General features: G+C 45.9%; 1 protein-coding gene across 1 annotated transcript in view; it reads right to left on the reverse strand.

The window, feature by feature from the left end:
• The window catches only part of aftpha (aftiphilin a), a 52,908-nt gene that overhangs the window by 30,648 nt on the left and 1,895 nt on the right, over positions 1 to 20,365 (reverse strand). The window contains exon 2 of the mRNA XM_084319456.1: positions 14,628 to 17,056. Coding sequence (XP_084175582.1) covers positions 14,628 to 17,021 — 2,394 coding nt within the window. The 5' untranslated portion in view covers positions 17,022 to 17,056. The remainder of the gene's footprint in view (positions 1 to 14,627; positions 17,057 to 20,365) is intronic.

A 20,365-nucleotide genomic window follows, 5' to 3' on the forward strand; every position in this document is an offset into this window, starting at 1 on the left:
GTAAGAGTGTAATATACTAGACAAGAGGGAGCCTTTTCCACAAATATATATATATTACTGTCCCGTCTCTTGGGGCTTTGGAAAGATGAGGTCAGAGGAGTTTGATCATATTTACTGAGGATGGCCAGATAATGTTGACATTCAAACATTTAAAAACAGAATAATGCGATTTATTTTGTGTGGCGTGTTAGAACAATAAATTACAAAATGTTCTAAATAAGGCAGCGGGCTAGCGCAGCGGGCATTGCGCTTGTGACCAACGCAAGAGACACCGGTATCGAATCCGGCTGTCAGCGTTGCCTCCGGCTTGGGCCGGCCGTCATACTGACTCAATTGGCAGAGTCAGCGGGTGGAAGTCGATGGGTGGTAGTCTGGTCGTTGTAAACAGCGACTCCTACAGGTCGGTCAGGGCGCCTGCACAGCAAAGACAGGAAAATGGCGGGGGCAGTGTGAGCCTCCCACACGTTACTCCTCGCCAAATGAGAGTCCGCGCTGGCAGGTGAAAAGAAGTGACTGGCTGCCTCCACATGTATCGGAGGGGACACGTGATGCAAGGCTTCTATCCTCCCTACAACCGGCCAGTGGGGGGCACATGCGAGCAACGATCAAGACAGGGGAGGGAGAATTGGCACGAGAGGAAATTGGGATGGGAGAAAAATAAGTACATATTAGTACAGAAATAATTAAGAAATTATTTACTTTTGGGGTATTGATACCAAACTCCAGGAACTGGCGCCGGTATCGGTTCAAATGTGAACGGTACCTAATCCTACTAATATGTAGATGGTATCTGATCCTTCACTTTCAATGACTATAATAAAGATAGATATGACAAGATCATCCATAACTAATTTTCTTTTGCATTTTTGTACCTCATTGTTTGCATTTTGTACTTTAGTTGGTATATTGTATATTTTGTATAGTGGTTGGACTTTATTATTTTTACTGTATGCAGCACATTCTCAGGGGGCTCATACAGAGCCAAGCATTTCACTGTAATGTACATGTAGCTTATACGTGACAAACCAATCAAAACTTGAACTTGAAACATTGGTCATTGTACATTGCAGTATGTAGGCTAATCTCTTTTTCTACATTTAGAGGCACGTTAACTCTAGCAGTAACAGTTACAAGATGTCACATCTCAGGGCGGTCAGGTGGCGTAGCGGAGATTGCGTTCGTCACCAACACCGGAGACGCTGGATTCGCCTGTTCAAATCCAGCTCACAGCTCCGGCGTTGTCACCAGCTTGGCTGGCCATTCACACTAATACAATTGGCTGTATTAGAGGGTGGGAAAGCTGGCGGGGTGGGTCCGGGTCATTGTAAACAGCGACTCCTACAGTTCGGTCGGGGCGCCTGCTCAGCGAGGATAGGATCTAAGGGGGGTAGTGTGATTCTTCCACACGTTACACCCTCTCAGTGAGAGTCCGCGCTGCCAGGTGAAAAGAAGCGGTTGATTGGCTAGACGTGTGTCGGAGGAAGCACGTGATAGCCTCCACTCTCCCAGACCGACTGTGGGGGGTAAGTGCGCAGCGACCAGGAAGGGGATTGGGAATTGGCATAACGACTAACATTGGGATGGGAGAAAATCGGAGGAAAAAGGGTTTAAAAGAGGGGGAAAAAAAGATTAAAAAAAAAAAAAAAAAAAACAAGATGCCACATCTCTCTCTCTTGCAGGTAAAAGTGGCAGAAAATCAAGTGGCTCTTAGTGACAGATCTCAGCACTGAGACAACATGTTATCCCAGATGTAGGCCAGATACTTCAAAGCAACATCAATCAACTGGAGGCCTTGAACGGGAACATCTGTGTGTCCGTCTCCCTTCCAGCTGCCTATAACCGACGGTAGAGGTGTAACGGTACGCAAAAACCACGGTACGGTACGGTACGCACCTCGGTTTTGAAGTCGAGGTTCGGTACGGGTGGGGGGAAAAGTTTGGCTTTCCATGTTCCACTCGGGGGTGATGTAGTGTGCAGTAACTAATTGTACTTGTAGGGCTGTCAACGAATATTCTATATTGAAATTAATAATAGACTTGTAAATAAAAAAAATAAAAAAAGATTATTATATTAGATTGTGAAAAAAAACAGCCCCCGGTGGGCGGTCGTTAGTGGTAACTTAACATACCGTTGTATTCGTTCGGTACGGTACGGTACACACTGAAACGGTTCGGTTCGGTACGGATACGTGTACCTTTACACCCCTAACCGACGGTGACCACTTTAGAAAGAAAACACCTAACCTGTGAGTCATAGAGATCACCTATGGGTTGAGCAGGTAAAACACCTAACCTGTGAGTCATAGAGATCACCTGTGGGTTGAGCAGGTAAAACACCTAACCTGTGAGTCATAGAGATCACCTATGGGTTGAGCAGGTAAAACACCTAACCTGTGAGTCATAGAGATCTCCTATGGGTTGAGCAGGTAAAACACCTAACCTGTGAGTCATAGAGATCACCTATGGGTTGAGCAGGTAAAACACCTAACCTGTGAGTCATAGAGATCACCTATGGGTTGAGCAGGTAAAACACCTAACCTGTGAGTCATAGAGATCACCTATGGGTTGAGCAGGTAAAACACCTAACCTGTGAGTCATAGAGATCACCTATGGGTTGAGCAGGTAAAACACCTAACCTGTGAGTCATAGAGATCACCTATGGGTTGAGCAGGTAAAACGTCACTGCCCCGCGTACAAGATCCACTAATAAGACATTGAATTATTACATTCGAGTTCGTATATATTTCTGTATATCAACACATAACGTTCTAGTGACTAGCTGGTGCTTAAGGTCCCAGAGTTTGCCGAGAACATAAATCTGCATTTCACTATGATGCCCCTCTAGCTCATGGAATGAACTCCAACAGTCCTTAAAGCTTGAGATTCTCCCCTCTGTTGCAGAGTTTAAAACCTTGATCTCCAACCTTTGTCAATCAAGTTTTAATTGATTGTTATAATTACTTGTCTAATTGTTATGATCTTATATGCTGTGTGATTCGATATGCCTTTTTTTTTTGCTCAACTCTGTATGTTTCGCTTGACTCTGTATGTTTTGCTTGACTCTGTATGTTTAGCTTGACTCTGTATGTTTCGCTTGACTCTGTATGTTTAGCTTGACTCTGTATGTTTAGCTTGACTCTGTATGTTTAGCTTGATCCTGTATGTTTCACTTGATCCTTTATGTTTAGCTTGACTCTGTATGTTTCGCTTGACTGTAAATGCAGGAAACCTCAGTTGCCTTTCGACCTTAAATAAAGGTTTGAAATTAAATTAAATTAAATAGCAACAGTTGTTTTGCACATAGCAACACTTGTGTCTTCCAACTAGGGATGTGCATGACTTACAAATAATTTTTCGAATAGTCTCAGGGGGCGTCGTTTTGGTATGGCAAGGTCGCCATACCTTGGCAAATAATTTTTTTTTTTTTTTTATATAATTACAATTGTTTATGTTGATTTAGAATTTGAATGTCAACATTATGAACAAAGCTTCGAACTATTCGGTACAGCCCTAGCATGTTTTGATATTGTCAATTATCTCACTTTTACTAGGTGACTTTTACTGTGACTAACTGAAATATGCCACAAAAAAATAGGAAAATGGACAGACGTTTTTTTATCAAAGGGCAGCAGAGACAAGTGATACAGGGACACAGGGTAATGTCTTACAATGGCTTAGTGATTATAACAGTGCAGTTCAGCATTCAGTAACCCATACATTTTTGTGAACGTGTTTTTGATACTACATTCTGTTGAACACACACCTCAAAACCGTACCTAAGGAAAATTGGCTTAACACTTTAAGTGCCGGAAACGTGTTTCGGCGTCTTTCCTAGCCATGCTCAAGTTGCAGAGGACGCCGTAACTCATCTTTGATATCAATATTTCAAAAATCTGTGATCGGAATCATATTTCCCATCCGCAGCCCTGAGACCCACTGAAAAGCTCCCCTCAACCCTCTAGCGGTTCAAGAGCGCCATCTGGTGGCCGATCGGCAGATCGAAAAACCGGATGTCAACCTTTAACCCGGTAGGACTCACTCCATATGGGGTCCGGGCACTCGCTAATGCTAGAGAGACTCTGTCTTCACACAGTGAACATCGATCGCTGCAAATAACTCGAAAAAACAACATGATTTGGACGTATATACTATTATACAACCTGGAAATAGATCCAGCATTTCAACATCCCATAATCGAAAACTGTCTACTCCACGCTGATCGCCCAACGGTCCGAGGAGACTGGGGTGAGTTTTAGCGTGTAGTATTACCGTGTTCGATACTAACTGCTATGATGAACATATGACCCACATTAGATGAATGGTATAACGCTGCCCACGGAATTATAAACGCCCCCTCGCCCATCCGGTCAACATCAGATGACGTGTAGTAACTCCTAGAAGTACATCCAGTTGACATTTTTTATCTCGCACAGAGTCCTACCAAACTGTATTTCATCATCAATATAATGCATTTGGGGCTATAAATCACGTTCTGGAGAAAGCTGCAGAAAAAGATAAAAATATACTTATACTTTAGACCATATTTTAGTATGAATATGTGAATGAAAAAGTTTAACGTTGCTACACCCTGAACAATAGATATAGGACTTTGAATGGGCCATAATAATGGCAATCTAGCAATAGAATTTAAAAAGTTATAGCCCTGCAAAGAAGGGGAACTTCTCCATGTTAAATAGAGCTGGCAACGGATGGTATATCATGAATTTAACCTTCGGCAGTTAAAGTGTTAATTGCAAGAAAAATAATAGATAGTTATGATATTACATTCTGCATAATTTGTATGCAAAATATTGTGGTTCCCTGCTTTAGTCTGTTGACACATTTCTATACTAAAAATGCTTGTGTAGTCCTGTGTCATACCTAAATGTCATATAAGTGAATTGTATAGAAACAACTCACCAAAAGTTACTATTGCACAACTGATTTGACAAAATAAATCCACCATGGGGGGGAAACGCCCCCCTATACACCTCCCTCCTCGCCATACCTTGGCTTTTACTGAAATGACGCCACTGAATAGTCTACTGTTCTTAACACATTCCCTGCCACGGTTATATCCATCAATGTAGCCTCACTGCCACCACTCTAAGCCTATGGAGATGTTCACCTTCTTTGCAGGGCTATAACTTTTTAAATTGTATTGCTAAATTGACATTGCTATGGCCCATTCAACATCGATTATCTATCGTTCAGGATGTAGGAACGTTATACTTTTTCATTCATAGATTCATCCAAAAATACCTTCTGCAGTAATTCATAGAACGTGAGTTATAGGCATAAACGCATATATAGATTATCAAATGCCGTTTATTCCCGATACACGCTATATTTAAAAATGCAACTGTATATGATCCTATACATTATGCGTCATCATGCGCGGATGAAAGGGGGGGGGGGTCGTTTATAATTCCGTGATCGTCAGTAAATGCTTTATGTAGTATGGGTGATATATTGATCAGATCGGTTTGCAGTAGGGCTGCAACTAATGACTAATTTGGTAGTCGACTAATCTGCCGATTATTTTTTCGATTAGTCGACTAATCGAAAACCAATGTAAAAAAAAAAAAAAAAAAAAAAAGGATTTTTTTTTTTTTTTTTTTTTAATTACCTATCTTTGTGAAAGTGGCTTCTCAGCTCTGGTCCAGCTGAAGACAGAGCAGAGGAACAGATTGGACATTGAGCATGACCTCAGAGATGCTTGTCTACCATCACCCCAGACTTTGAGACTCTTGTCAGGACCAAACAACAACATCATAACATGATGATCCCATAGCAAATTAAAATAATGACTCATGAAACATTTGAATTTGGATCTTTAAGCCACTTTAAATGAAAATGTATTTGAAGAACAATACAGCAATCACTCATAACAAGATAAATAAATTAAATAATACAAATTAAAGTGGAAGTGTACTTTAAATAACTTTTGTTTGCTGTGTGTGAGTCTGAGAGGAGTTCGTGTGTGTGTGTATGTGTGTGTGTCTTACTCTGATCGCTGTGTGAGTGAGAGGAGTGTGTGTACTGTGTAATTTGTGTGTGTGTCTTACTCTGATCGCTGTGTGAGTGAGAGGTGTGTACTGTGTAATTTGTGTATGTGTGTGTGTCTTACTCTGATCGCTGTGTGTGAGTGAGAGGAGTGTGAATGTGTGTGTGTCTTACTCTGATCGCTGTGTGTGAGAGAGAGGAGTGTGAATGTGTGTGTGTCTTACTCTGATCGCTGTGTGTGAGTGAGAGGAGTGTGTATGTGTGTGTGTCTTACTCTGATCGCTGTGTGTGAGTGAGAGGAGTGTGTATGTGTGTGTCTTACTCTGATCGCTGTGTGTGAGTGAGAGGAGTGCGTGTGTAATGTATTGTGTGTCTACTCTTGACTCTAGTCTGATCATCATCTCCTGCAGGGGAACAATGTTTTCAATGTCCAAAATTTGCTATGGGATCATCATGTTATGATGTTGTCTGGAACCCTGAGAAGCCACTCTCACAAAGATAGGTAGTGCACAAAAAAAAAAAAAAAAAAAAAAAAAAAAAAAATTATTTTTTTTAATGACTAATCGACGCAACAATTTCTCGTCGACGATTTTTTATAATCGACGTCGTCGATTATGTCGACTAATCGTTGCAGCCCTAGTTTGCAGTGAAAAGAATAAACAATTGGGCTGAAAATAGCGTCAGCGTCCTCTTACCGTGCGTCAATGAGACTGGCGGTGAAAGATCCCAGGTATAGGACGTCGATCGCCTAGGTCCATTTCCGGTTTGTATGTCGCAATAAACGCCGAAATCATATCGATTATTAAGTTTATAAAGCGATCGATATGTACTATAGTGTCTGTCGGGAGCCTTGCGACAATATCTGACGGCCAGATGAATTTAATCGACGCACACCAGCCATATCCTGTTTACCAGTGTAACTCGCCCGACCATCCACCAGGCGGCGGTGTTGAGCCGTCGTTTTTTTTAGCCGTAGGGTCCAGCTGCAGCGCCGGAGGTGTATATATGAATTATGAATGCCATGGCGAAAAAATTAAATCTCAATATCGCTGTACAGCGTGGTTTGGCAGACAACGCATGGCCGGCAATAACGCTGTACAACGTGATTGGCGGGGAATGTGTTAAGACCGAATATTGGAAAATCCCCCCCCCCCCCCCCCCCGAAAAAACAAAAACACGAAATTGTTATTTTCTGTTTCCGTTTAAATTCAGTTCAAATATTCAGTTTCAGTTCAATCAATTCTTTTTAATAGAATGGAATATGGATCATTAAAATCAAAGGGTGTTGCACATCTGAAGTTCAGATAATCCTTCAGAACATTGATTGGCTCAGCTGACCGACAATAAATCAAAATGACACCATTCACCATCGTAGCCTATAATAACAGCATATCATTGGCCTATTTATCAACCGGTTTTAACACTTTGACTGCCGGAAAACGCTTTACAGCGTCATTCCCGGCCATGCTCAAGTTGCCGGAGGACGCTTTACAGCGTCCTTATATCAATATTTCAAAAATCTGCGATCGGATTCATATTTCCCCTCCGCTGGCCTGAGATCTACCAGGAGGACCCACTGAGCTCTCTGGCGGTTCAGGAGCGCCATCTGGTGGCCGATCGGCGCAATCGCCAAACAGGAAGTGCTATGGAGGTTGTGCTGGTCAGCCATATTACTTCCGGGCACTCTGTTTGGCTACCGGGACTCGATCTCGACACAATACATAGCGATCGATTGCCAATAACTCGATAAACAACATGATTTGGACATATATACTATTATACAAGCTGGAAATGGACCCGATATTTCTACATACCATAATAGGTAAATGACTGTTCCACGCTCATCGCCCAACGGCGCGAGGAGGATACGGTAAGATTCAGCGTTATTTTTGATCGTATTCCATATAAACTGTTATGATGAACATATCACCCACACTAGATGAATGATATAACGCTGCCCACGGAATTATAAACGATCCCCCGCCCATCCGGTCATCATCAGATCATACGTAGATCATTCTAGAAGTACGTCCAATTGAAATTTTTTATATCGCCCCGATTGCCATCAAACTGTATTTCATCATCAATATAATGCATTTGGGGCTATATATCACGTTCTGGAGAAAGCTGCAGAAAGAGATGAAAACATACTTATACATTAGACCATACTTTACTATGAATATGTGAATGAAAAAGTTTAACGTTGCTACACAATGAACAATACATATAGGACTTTGAATGGGCCCTAATAATGGCAATGTAGCAATAGAATTTAAAAAGTTATAGCCCTGCAAAGAAGGGGAATATCTCCATAGACAAATAGCGCTGGCAATCCAAAGTCATTTTCCGGATTTCTGGCCGGCACCCATAGTGTTAATAAACAAACAGAAACAGTAGCATGTCCATCTTTTAGATCAATTAGGCTGTGAAAATTAGGCTGCCTCTAAATATACAATTAATTAAATAAGAATGGATTGCTTCACTTAAAAAAAAAGAATAATAATAATAATCATAATAATAATAATATATATTTCTTTCGACTCAGACATGAAAATCGAATGTGGAGACTGGCACGACTATTAGAAAATTCAAAAAATTCTAACTCATCCCTACTTCCAACATGGAATAAAAATAGCCATTCTTCGTGGAAAGCATGTAAAGTCGCCATTAACCTGTAGTGCTTGCATTCCAGTCATAGCGGGAAGCCATGTCTAATCTTAACGGTATGTACTGTAGTGCTACGCAGTGCAGCGTAGCAGGGCATGGGAAACCTGACCAGGTCACATTCCTGAGGGGAGGGCAGGTGAGGGACAACCTAACCTCTACCGCAGTGGTTCTCAAACTACGGGTCGCGTGCCAAATTGGTAAGTATAAAATAATTATAAAATCTTTTTTTTTCTTCTTTTTTTAGGTTCTGGCAACATATTCTGGCTAAATATGCCTGTTTTATAAATGTGTATTGATAACATAGTGGTGTAATAAAATCTTCTAATAAATATGCATGATCAAGTGCTTTTACGTGTGCTTTTATTTTGATATTCCTTAATTCCACGTTGAAATTACGCGATATTTGGGTCCCCAAAATAAATCCTAAATAAAATGGCCCTGGGGTATGAAAAAGTTTGAGAACCCCTGTTCTACCGCCTCCTGCCACATTCCAACAGCCTCTGATGGTAAACATTATGCCAGCGAAGCATGTTTTCTTTTCCTCTGCCCCGCAGCAAAACTAGACCTTCCACTCGGCAGGTTCCAGGAAGGGAGGATATCGCCTGTCATTTCCACCCCGAGCCTGAGCGCTCGTGAACGGCCGGGTGGTTAATAATTCAAATATGAAATGAGAGTTGTCGTCCGCTGCCCCCCCGGTTGGGGGTGCGGACCTGTGATTGGTCGATTTAAAAAAGGGGTGGGGCTCCAATCTGAACAAAAGCCACAAGCCCACGTGTGACGTGTCGTGTACACTTTTTTTTTTATCCACTTTTTCTCCTCCTGTTTTTCTGTGTTTTTTCTCCCATCCCAATTTAGTCGTTATGCCAATTCGTCCCTCCCCTTCCTGGTCGTTGCTCGCATGTGCCCCCACTGGTTGGTCTAGGGAGCCCTGAAGTCTATCAGATGCTTCCTCCGAGACATAAGAGACAGCCAGCAGCATGTTTTCACCTGCCAGCGCGGACTCTCATTGGTGAGGTGTAACGTGTGGGCGGTCACACTACCCTCACCATCTCCCTCCCTCGCTGTGCAGGCGCCCTGACCGACCTGTAGGAGTCGCTGTTTACAACGGCCAGAATACCACCCCACCGGCTTCCCTCCCGCTGACTCTGCCAATTGAGCCAGTATGACTGGCCGGCCAAGCCGGAGGCAACGCTGACAGCCGGATTCGATACCGGTGTCTCTCGCGCTGGTGACGAGCGCTTAGTCCGCTGCGCCACCCAGCCGCCCTGTGTCGGTGTACACTTCAAAGTCAACGAAGTGAAAGTAAAGGGGAAAATGTTGTTTATGTTTGTCTCACTCTTATTTATCGGACTATTTTCGATTCTAAAACTGAAGCTGTGTCTTTTGTCTGGTGAATCTAAAACTGAACCCGGCGTCTCGTTTGTCTGGTGAATCTAAAACCGAACCGGTCTCGTTTGTCTGGTGAATCTATGGCTCCGTCAGACTAGTGTGACTGGAGGATGAAGAGGTTAGTGCTGTTAGGTATGATAGTCTGGGTAGGACGGTAATGAACCACTGATTAATGGTAAATGGTGCATTTATCTACCAGCTTTTATCCAAAGCGCTTTACAATTTGTTCCTCACATTTTACCCATTCACTCACACATTCACACACCGACGACGGAGGCAACCGTGCAAGGTGCCAACAATGCTCATCGGGAGCAGTTAGGGGTTAAGTGTCTTGCTCAAGGACACGCTGCCCGGGAGGAGTGGGAATCGAACCGGGAACCTCCAGATTGCTCTACCTCCTGAGCCACTGTCGCCCCTGTGTTGGTAATGAACCACTGATACAGACACTAGTGGATATTAGGTTCTAACTAGGGATGCACGACCCGATAATTATCGGGCCGATATCAGCAATTATGACGTCATCCCGATAAACCCGATAAAATTATTGATAGCTGCGATACTTTTTTTTTCTTTTTTTTTTTACTTTTTTCTTTTCATGTCAACGTTCACATGCACAATATATGCTTACTTAAGATTTTACTTGAGGGGAGCTCCAGTAGCTCACCACGTACCTCGAGCGCTATTTCGGCGCCGGGGACAACCGTGCTCGTCACGGATCTGGGGTTTAGCGAGTTCGAATCCCGGACTGCAGCCGTGCCTTTCCCAGAGTGTCTTCCCCCCAATCTGTACCCCTTCAGCCTGTTTCTGTCGGTCATTCTTGACCAGAGTAAAAAATGCGATAAACGCTAAAAAGAGCCAGGGGAATGGCCAAAGTTTAAAAAAAAAAAAGGGTTAGGGTTAGAAGTTTGGATTCTTTTTTTTTTACAACTGAGGTAGGTACATTTTTAGAGACTAAAGTACCGAAAAAGGGTACCGGTATCGATTCACAGGTACCGGTACTGTATCGGTTCAAATGTGAACGGTACCCATCCCTTTTTTAAAGATCTTTTTTTGCATTTATTGCTTTTCATGGTCAGATATGACCGACAGATGAGGAGAGGATGAACGGGAGAAGAGGCGGGGAAGACATGCAACATATGTCACCGGGAGCGGGAAGCGAACCCGGGACGGCCGCGTAGGTGTGCGATGCACTAACGTGGTGCGCCACGAGGGCGCCCCAACGGTACCCATCCCTACTGACAAAGCACAATACCTGTTGGTTTTTAGTTCACTCATTGTTCAGGGAAACACATTGTTTTTTTTTTATCCACTTTTTCTCCCATTTTCTATACTTTTTCTCCCATCCCAATTTCGTATCATCCAATTCAACCCTCCCCTGTCACGAACGCTGTTTCTTGCCTCCCACAAGCCGGCTGCAATGTGGACTAAGTCATACATAGCACAAGTCCCCTCCGGTACTTGAAGTAACAGCAGTCGCATCTTTTCACCTGCGCAGCTCGATCTCTCAGTGTCGAGGAGTAACGCATGGGAGGCTCACGCTGCCCCCGACACTTCCTGATTCTACTGCGCAGGCGCACCAACCGACTTGTAGGAGTCGCTTGTTCACAACGTTCGATCCCCACCCTTCAGTTCCCCTCCCCGTAATACGGCCAATGTGTATTACTGCGGACGACCAGCTAAACTGAAAACAATGTGGAGAGCTGGATTCGAACACGCGAATCCTAGCGTCTCCACACTGGTGGCGAGTGCCTTGCCCACTACACCACATAGCCGCCCCAGGGAAACACATTGTTAATGACATTGACGGATTGTGAATTTTGTGATTGACTCAAATTATATTTATTTGGAAAAATAAATATAGTCACTTTATTTGAAGAGTCAAAACTGTTCTCTTGGCTTTGTTTTGTTCATAGTAGTAACGCTCATGTCATGATAAATCTGGTTAGGTCAAAACTACAGGAATATAATTTTTTTTTATAATACAATAAATATATATATCGGTTATCAGTATCGACCTTGAGGAGCAGAAAGTTATCGGTATCGATATCGGGGTCAAAAAATCAATATCGTGCACCCCTAGTTCTAACAGACTATCAGTATCAGAGGATTTCAGAGAACAAGGAACCAGGTGTAAAATCAAAACAGTTGATTTTCAGTATTTCTGACTAGGGCTGTACCGAATGCTTCGAAGCTTCGATCATAATGTTGACATTCGAATTATAAATCAACATTTGAATTTTTAATACATTTTTTATTTCAATTTTTTAATTTGTTTTATATATTTTTTTTTATGTGTCTATTCATTCTGTTATGGGGTTTTTCTTCACAGTTGCAGATAAAGATTAGGCTATAATATTATAGTATTATACTATAAGACGTCACCATCACTTTCGTACCAACTGTGCCCTTATTGGAATATTTAAGTTGACGAAATTGATGTTATATTCATTAAAGAACCTTGATTTAATAAAAGAAAAAGACTAATTTAATCAGATTAATCACTTTATTCAAATTGAGGATTTAGTTTGATAAAAAAAAATATATATGAAATAAATTTGGATTATGTCATAAAATATGACGACAGACATTCGAAGCTTCGTTCGAATACTTCAATAGAAGCTTCGAATGTAAAAAATACATTCGGTATGTAGTTAAGACGTCTCCAATGGGGACAAATTGAGATTTGCCTAGATCAGGTCTCTACAGTGAACCCAAACCAACGGCCTAAATGAGGATCCTCTAAGGGGGATCTCTCTCCTGGATCTCACTCCTGGCTGAGATCCCATCTGCCATATCCTTGGACTCCTTCAAGACACTGAAAACCCACCTGTTCATGAAGGACTACGACCTCTAGTCCCCGTCCTTTCCTTTATTGATATTACTATTTATTTATTTAGTTTATTCCTTATGTGTCTTTTTTGTTGCCTTGTAAAGCAGTGTTTCCCCTACCACCGCCGGCCCCCCCTGAAAACTTAAAAAAAATATAATAATAATAGAAAATATACTTTTTTTTTATTAATATTTTTTTACTTAAAGCTTGCTTTAATCACAGTAACGTTAGCGAGCTAGCTAAATTATACATACATCGGTTTTCATATAAATCAATCTTCACTACGACTTTAAAACGGTGGCGCAGCACGGTCTACAGAGACGCAGAAAAAAGCTACCAAATCCATTCCGAGACAATTCCGAGACAGACTAGCGTCGCGTGTAACAAGTCTCAGTCTCTCTCTCTCCTTCAAGTAGCCAAACGTTACACTATAAAATCATTAAGTCTGCTTAATGGGCGCGCAGGCCCTATGATGACACTAGTAGTTTCGGGGGGCCTACCGGCTACCACCCCCCCTGAAAGAAATCCTAGGGGAAACACTGTAAAGCGTCCTTGGCAGGGAGCGAAATTAACTTTTTGACTCACCGGCCAGTGGCGGGTAGATGGGAAGAATCTATCTGCCAAGCATATTTCTTACTTGCCAACTTTTTTTGATTTTATATAAAATTTTTTCTTTTTTAATAAAATATATATATTATATAATCATACTTGTAGTTGTATTATCTGCGAGACATCGCCACCTCGCTGTCTGCAAACAGCTCCACTGTCTGTGTGTATACTCGAGTGGCCTCCTGCTCCAGCAAGAATTCTCCGGCACTGCAGCTGGACCCTAAACTCTACATTCAGCATGAAAGGATTATCCTGCGCTGCAGCTGGACCCTATTCAGCAGCCCTCATGCGATGTAAGCCAGGGGCTCGAATACGCATGTTGTAGGACATTTATGTCAGGAGCTATCTGTAGCTACTGCTGGATGGCGTTGGGACAACGCCTCAGTGAACTATTTAGTTTACTGCGATATTTCGTAGTGACTAGTGAGCTAACGTGGGCTAACGTGAGCTACCTAGCCAACGGAGGTATTATGCACTGGACTATTGCTGGAGCAGTTGTTGATGTCGGGAGCTATCAGTAGCTAGCCGGCTGGATAACGTTACACAATGCCTCATGTATTAAACTAAAAGTGAATAGTTGACTGGGTCATTTTGTAACAGTAGCTAACATTAGCTCACGGAGGTCCCTCTGACTAGACTAACGTCACGGTGACTGTCCGAGGCAATAGCCTCTGTTTACATGCAGCATACAGAAACAGGTGCGGGAGGGGTAGGAGCAGCAGTGCGCGGTGCGCTGCATGTCTGTGCTGAGACAGCGAGTGAGAACTCTGCTAAGAATTGGATCATGATTTTCGGTTTTCACATGACTATTTGATTGCCCGCCACACGGCGGGCAGACCTCTCAGTGGGAGTCGCCAAACGTAAAAACTGACCGCCAATGGCGCTTGGCGGGCTCTAGTTTCGCCCCCTGGTCCTTGGGTTTCTTGAAAAGCGCATATTTATTATTATTATTATTATTATTATTAATAACTGTTCAGCAATGGGTCGGATCTGTACTATGTATCGGCCAATACCGGGAGTGTCTTTGGGACTGATGAGATGTTATTGGCAGGGGACGAGGTGGTGCGGGGCGTCCCCCCTGGTGGAGACCCAGTGGTGTATGACTCAGGACAGAGCAGAATACTTACGGAGTGACTGTCTCTCCTGCTGGTTCGATCGCCGTGGGCGGGAGGGACCGTCACCGTCGTGCCGTCCTGCCACTCAGCCTCTCCTCCCAGGGGAGCGGCGGCACTGGCGGCTGCACTCTCCTCCGCACCGAACGCGGCCCAGGAGGAGTCTCCCTCCCCTTCGCCGGGCTGGGGTTCGTCGAAAGCGTTCCACCCGGCGGCGTCGCCCTCCGTGGCGTCCGCGCCGAAGTTACCGAAACTGTCGCCGACGGCGGGGAAATCCGCAAACTCGCCCTCCTCCTCCTCCTCCGCTCCGCCAGAGTGGAATTTAGGGGTGTCAAAATCACCAAAGTCGTCGTCGTCCTCCTTTTCTGCATCCGCCGTTTCCTGTTCCGGCACTGAGGAGTCCAGGCTGCCCTGCACCGGCACTGAGGAGTCCAGGCTGCCCTGCACCGGCACTGAGGAGTCCAGGCTGCCCTGTTCCGGCACCGAGGAGTCCAGGCTGCCCTGTTCCGGCACTGAGGAGTCCAGGCTGCCCTGTTCCGGCACTGAGGAGTCCAGGCTGCCCTGTTCCGGCACTGAGGAGTCCAGGCTGCCCTGTTCCGGCACTGAGGAGTCCAGGCTGCCCTGTTCCGGCACTGAGGAGTCCAGGCTGCCCTGCACCGGCACTGAGGAGTCCAGGCTGCCCTGTTCCGGCACTGAGGAGTCCAGGCTGCCCTGTTCCGGCACCGAAGAGTCCAGGCTGCCCTGTTCCGGCACTGAGGAGTCCAGGCTGCCCTGTTCCGGCACCGAAGAGTCCAGGCTGCCCTGTTCCGGCACTGAGGAGTCCAGGCTGCCTTGTTCCGGCACCGAGGAGTCCAGGCTGCCCTGTTCCGGCACCGAGGAGTCCAGGCTGCCCTGTTCCGGCACCGAGGAGTCCAGGCTGCCCTGTTCCGGCACCGAGGAGTCCAGGCTGCCCTGTTCCGGCACCGAGGAGTCCAGGCTGCCCTGTTCCGGCCCAGAGGAGTCCAGGCTGCCCTGTTCCGGCACCGAGGAGTCCAGGCTGCCCTGTTCCGGCACCGAGGAGTCCAGGCTGCCCTGTTCCGGCACCGAGGAGTCCAGGCTGCCCTGTTCTGGCACCGAGGAGTCCAGGCTGCCCTGTTCCTGTGGTACGTCCAGCTGGTCAAAATCTGCGAAGCCCTGCCCGCTGAAGGAGCCTACGTCTCCAAAGTCCCCGAAGTCTTCATCATCGTCGTCGTCGTCTTCCGCCAGCTGGCTGTGGTCGGCGGGCGTGGCCGTGTCCTCTTGGAGGGGCGGAGAGGTCACCGAACCCGTGGTGCTCGCGTCCCCGTACTCCTCCAGGGCGTCCGTCGACAGCGGCCGGCCGAAAGACGTCTCTGTCTCCGTCTCCGTCTCGTTCCCGGAACCCTTCCCGTCCGACTGCCCCCCGTCTCCGTCTGGAGCGGTCTCAGGCGAAAGGCCGTTTGCAGCGCCGCCTGCCTCCTCCCCCGACCAGCAGACCCCGTTCGGAGCGAGTGCTTCTTTCGTGCAAACTGTCTCGCAGGTGGCGTGTGAAGAGGCTACGTCCCTTTGTTTAGAGTCAACGTCTGTGTGACCGCCCCCGTCCCCGTTGCTCAAGCCGCCCGAGGCGGAGGGGGACAGGGAGTCGGACGCGACGGAGCCGGTCCTGTGCGCGTCCCTGCCGCCCACCTCTAAAGTGATTCCCTGTTCTAAATCAGAGTGCTCTTGGCAGGCGCCCTCCTCCTCCGCCGGCCAGCTCCCCCTGTCGGGATTGTCCGAGCTCTCGCTCGTGTCCAGCGCCTGGCCGGCGTGTCCTTCAGCGCTAGAGAAAGCAGCAAAGTCAGCAAAGTCCTCCTCGGGACCTCCGGGAGGGATGCCGCACCCTCCGTCCTCCGTCGAGCCTCCTCTCTTATGAGAGTGGACGGAATTCTGCGAGGACGGGCTTCCCTGATCTTCGAAAGTTGCGAACCCGTTCGTCAGAACCTCGCCGCCGCCGCCGTTGCAGTCGACGACCCCGCCGTCCGTCGGACCGCCCCCTGACCGGTCCAGAGAGTTAGACGGAACTTTTTTACTCTCGCCGTTAACAGTTCTCTCCGGGAGAGCGGCGTCCAGACGCACCCCGGGGGCCACGCCGTTGGGCTTGGCCGGCCCGTCAACCGAACCGCGCGTCCCGCCCCGCGCGCCAGCACCCCCCGCCACCCCGCCGTTGTTGAGGAGTTCGGGGGGAGAGGTGGCGTTCAGGGCGCGGGTCTGGTTGAACGTGGTGGGCGTGTCGAACTCTGTGAAGCTGACGCTGTTGGGGACGCCGCCGCCGGAGAAGCCGCCGAAGTCTCCGAACTCGTCGTCCTCTTCCTCCGCGCCGTCCTCCATCGGCGGAGGGGAGGACGAGTAGATCCGGATCACATCTGGCTCCATGGTTCACTGCCGATCACAAGTCCTTCGGGTTAGACCTGGGGGGTGGGGGGGGAGATGTCATTAGACGGGAATCATATTTGTAAACAGTGTCTATTAACAGGTATAGCCTACTCCGCCCATTTTAAGGGTACGATATACAGTTGACAGACAGCCACTAGATGTCGCTATCGCACCTGTATCAGACCACAACACAAGAGGCTCTTCGGCCAAACCGCCCCCCTCCCTTTGTGTTCCTCACACCTCAAATATGAATTAAGATCCAGCAATTGCATATGCTATTTCTCGCCTAAAATGATGTCAGAAATATATTCTAGCTAACCATTTTTCCCACACGCACTGCGGAACGGCGGCGCGCACCTGGCTAGCGAAATTCAGATCAAACTGTCAAACTAGGCGTCGCGGATCAAATATTAATTCAGATCCAGCGATTGCATATCCCATTTCTCACATAGAAATGTTGTCAGAAACACATTTTAGTGAACCGGACACGTCCCCACAAGTCCTCCTCTGTAAAACAACAAAGTCCTATAGTTATCTACATTGTAAACAGGGAACAAACTTAACTTTTTGACTTACCAGCCATTTGGCTGGTAGATTTTAAAAACTACCAGCCAGGCAGATTTTTTAACAGCCAAAAATTTAAAATAGCTTTTTAGTATATCGCCATGTGTTATTATTACTATATAATACTCTCATATGCTATTTTCAATTAATATCATAAACAACATAAGGAATATTAGCATAATTTTGAGTGGACTGAAGGAATGAGTCAGCGTTAATAGTTTTAAATGCAAATAATTTATTGAAACATAGAAGTGGGGTCGGGGACACACACGTTTCAACTCACCACCCCCGCATCATATTGTAGTCTAGTCTGTCTTCAAACTTCCACTCCTCTCGAAACCTTTTTATATTTGAATATCAACATTATCTGTGCATCCTCAGTAATCCTCAGTTTACTACAATATACTCCTCTCCTGAGTCCTGACTAGTGACTTCATCGTCTTTCCAAACGCACGCACACACACAGAGAAAGGGAGAGTGCCCCCCCCATTTCCCTTTCCCCAGTCCACACTGTCTGCTGTTCTCTATGGCTCTGCCGCTGATCAGGATTAGCTTACGCTAACATAACGTTCATTTCGGGGCGATGTGGGCATAAAGGAATGGCGACGATGCAATGCATGTTAGATGCATTTGACACGTTGTGAGAAGAAGAAAAAACCACAGACTTATTTCGGCTCGCAAAATAGGCGCACTGCTGTGTAGCTCTGCTCTCAGGGAACAAACTTAAACTTTTTGACTTACCAGCCATTTGGCTGGTAGATTTTAAAAACTACCAGCCAGGCAGATTTTTTACCAGCCATTGGCGGTTGGCTGGTACTTATTTTGTTCCCTGATTGTAAAGCAGATAGGAAGCCATTTGGAAGATGTGTTTTTTTTTTTTTTATCCACTTTTTCTCCCATCTTTCTATTTTTTCTCCCATCCCAATTTTCGTATCATCCAATTCAACTCTCCCCTGTCTTTGAACGCTGTTTCATGCCTCCCACAAACCGGCTGCAATGTGGACTAAGTCATACATAGCACGAGTCCCCTCCGATACTCGAGGTAACAGCAGTCGCATCTTTCCACCTGCGCGGCCCTATCTTTCAGCGTCAGGGGTCTGGGCTTTGGAGGGGCACCGCCCCCGTCGCTTCCTGATTCTACTGCGCAGGCGCACCAACCGGCCTGTAGGAGTCGCTGTCCACAACGCCCGATGCCCACCCATCAGTTTCCCTCCCCCTAATACGGCCAATGTGTATTAGTGCGGACGACCAGCTAAACTGAAAGCAATGTGGAGCGCTGGGCTCGAACAGGGGACGAATCTGTTCGAGCCCAGTCTCCAGTATGCGTGGTGAGCGCCTTGCCCACTGCACCACGTAGCCGCCCGAAGATGTGTTTTTTCAGAAACATTGTGAGTAACATTGTGAGTAACGTCCAGTAAAACTGCTAACGCCACTGGACTACTGGAGTCCAGTAAAACGGCTAACAAACGCTACAGATGTCCAGCTCCAACACCAGTTCAAGTGGCCCCTCTGGAACCCTCTCCCGGCTGAGATCCGCTCTGCCAAAATCCTTAAGACTTGAATGAACCCTTTCACTACCACACTACAGACGGTTAACCCTTTCACTACCACACTAAAGATGGTAACCCTTTCACTACCCCTACAGACGGTTAACCCTTTCACTACCTTTCACTGGTAGTCCTTGTTATTATTATATATTTGGTTTACTTTATTCCTTGTCTTTTTTGTTGCATTGTAAAGCTCACCTGCACCTTTGTTTACAGTTTTATTTTCTCGTATTTTTATATTCAGATAAAATGTGATTGCCTATATTTATGTCTTTCTACCATCACCCTGCCCATACCTGCACCTCCCCTCCCCCATGCTGCTATGACGCCCGATTTTCCCCAAGGGGATCAATAAAGTTATCCTTATCTTATCTTATCCTTGGGTTTCTTGAAAGGCGTTAAATAAATCCAAGCTATTATTATTATTATTAAGTGCTTTCTGAGTGGATCGAAATTACTCAATTTCATGGAATGTGTATAGAGCAGGTATCCCTCTAAGACTTATATAATATGTTCATATTATACTGGTATACGATGCCTGCAGCCTGTGGAAATCAGGAACTCGTAGTTCCAGCCTGCTAGTGAGACGAGGACGAGGGAGAGCACCTCTTACCGCCGCTCTGGGGGCCTATTAGCTTGGTCCGCCGTGTCGCTAAAGGCCTAACCTCAAATTGAATTACCGAAAGCACTCCACGCCGAAGAATGGACAGATTGTTTTCAAATTGACAGTAATTAAGTGCTAATGGGGGAAGTGGCACCGTGACTCCAGACAAAGGAGTGGACGCTGGAATGACCCCTCTTTGGTGTTCAAGGAGGATATTAGAGAGACATCCATGAATCAAGTCACTATAGTCTCTCTACGCCGACGACTTCTACTCGCCGACTGATTTCAAATTGTGACGTTTACGCTGAAGACAAAACTTAGGGGAACGAGTCTACCTCCGTCTATGTATACGGCCTCTTTAGAAGGGCAACGTGGTGTGTTGGCCGTGTATTCACAGCCCTATCCGTTTCATACGACACATTCCCAAGCCTCTGTGAGCTGTGGACGGCAACAAAAGGACTTGTTTGCTTTGTGTCCTTATCTGACACAGTATCTTAGAGCCAGGAATTTCGACACAAGTGTTACAGACCTTTAATGTCTACTTCTACGTAGAAATAGGGAACCAGCCCTAATGTCCCTAATTAGTTCCAGCGGAGGTTAAAAAGCTGTCCAATGTTCCACCTTGTGGA

The sequence above is a fragment of the Notolepis coatsorum genome (assembly GCF_963971535.1).
Source record: "Notolepis coatsorum genome assembly, chromosome: 7".
NCBI lineage: Eukaryota > Metazoa > Chordata > Actinopteri > Aulopiformes > Paralepididae > Notolepis > Notolepis coatsorum.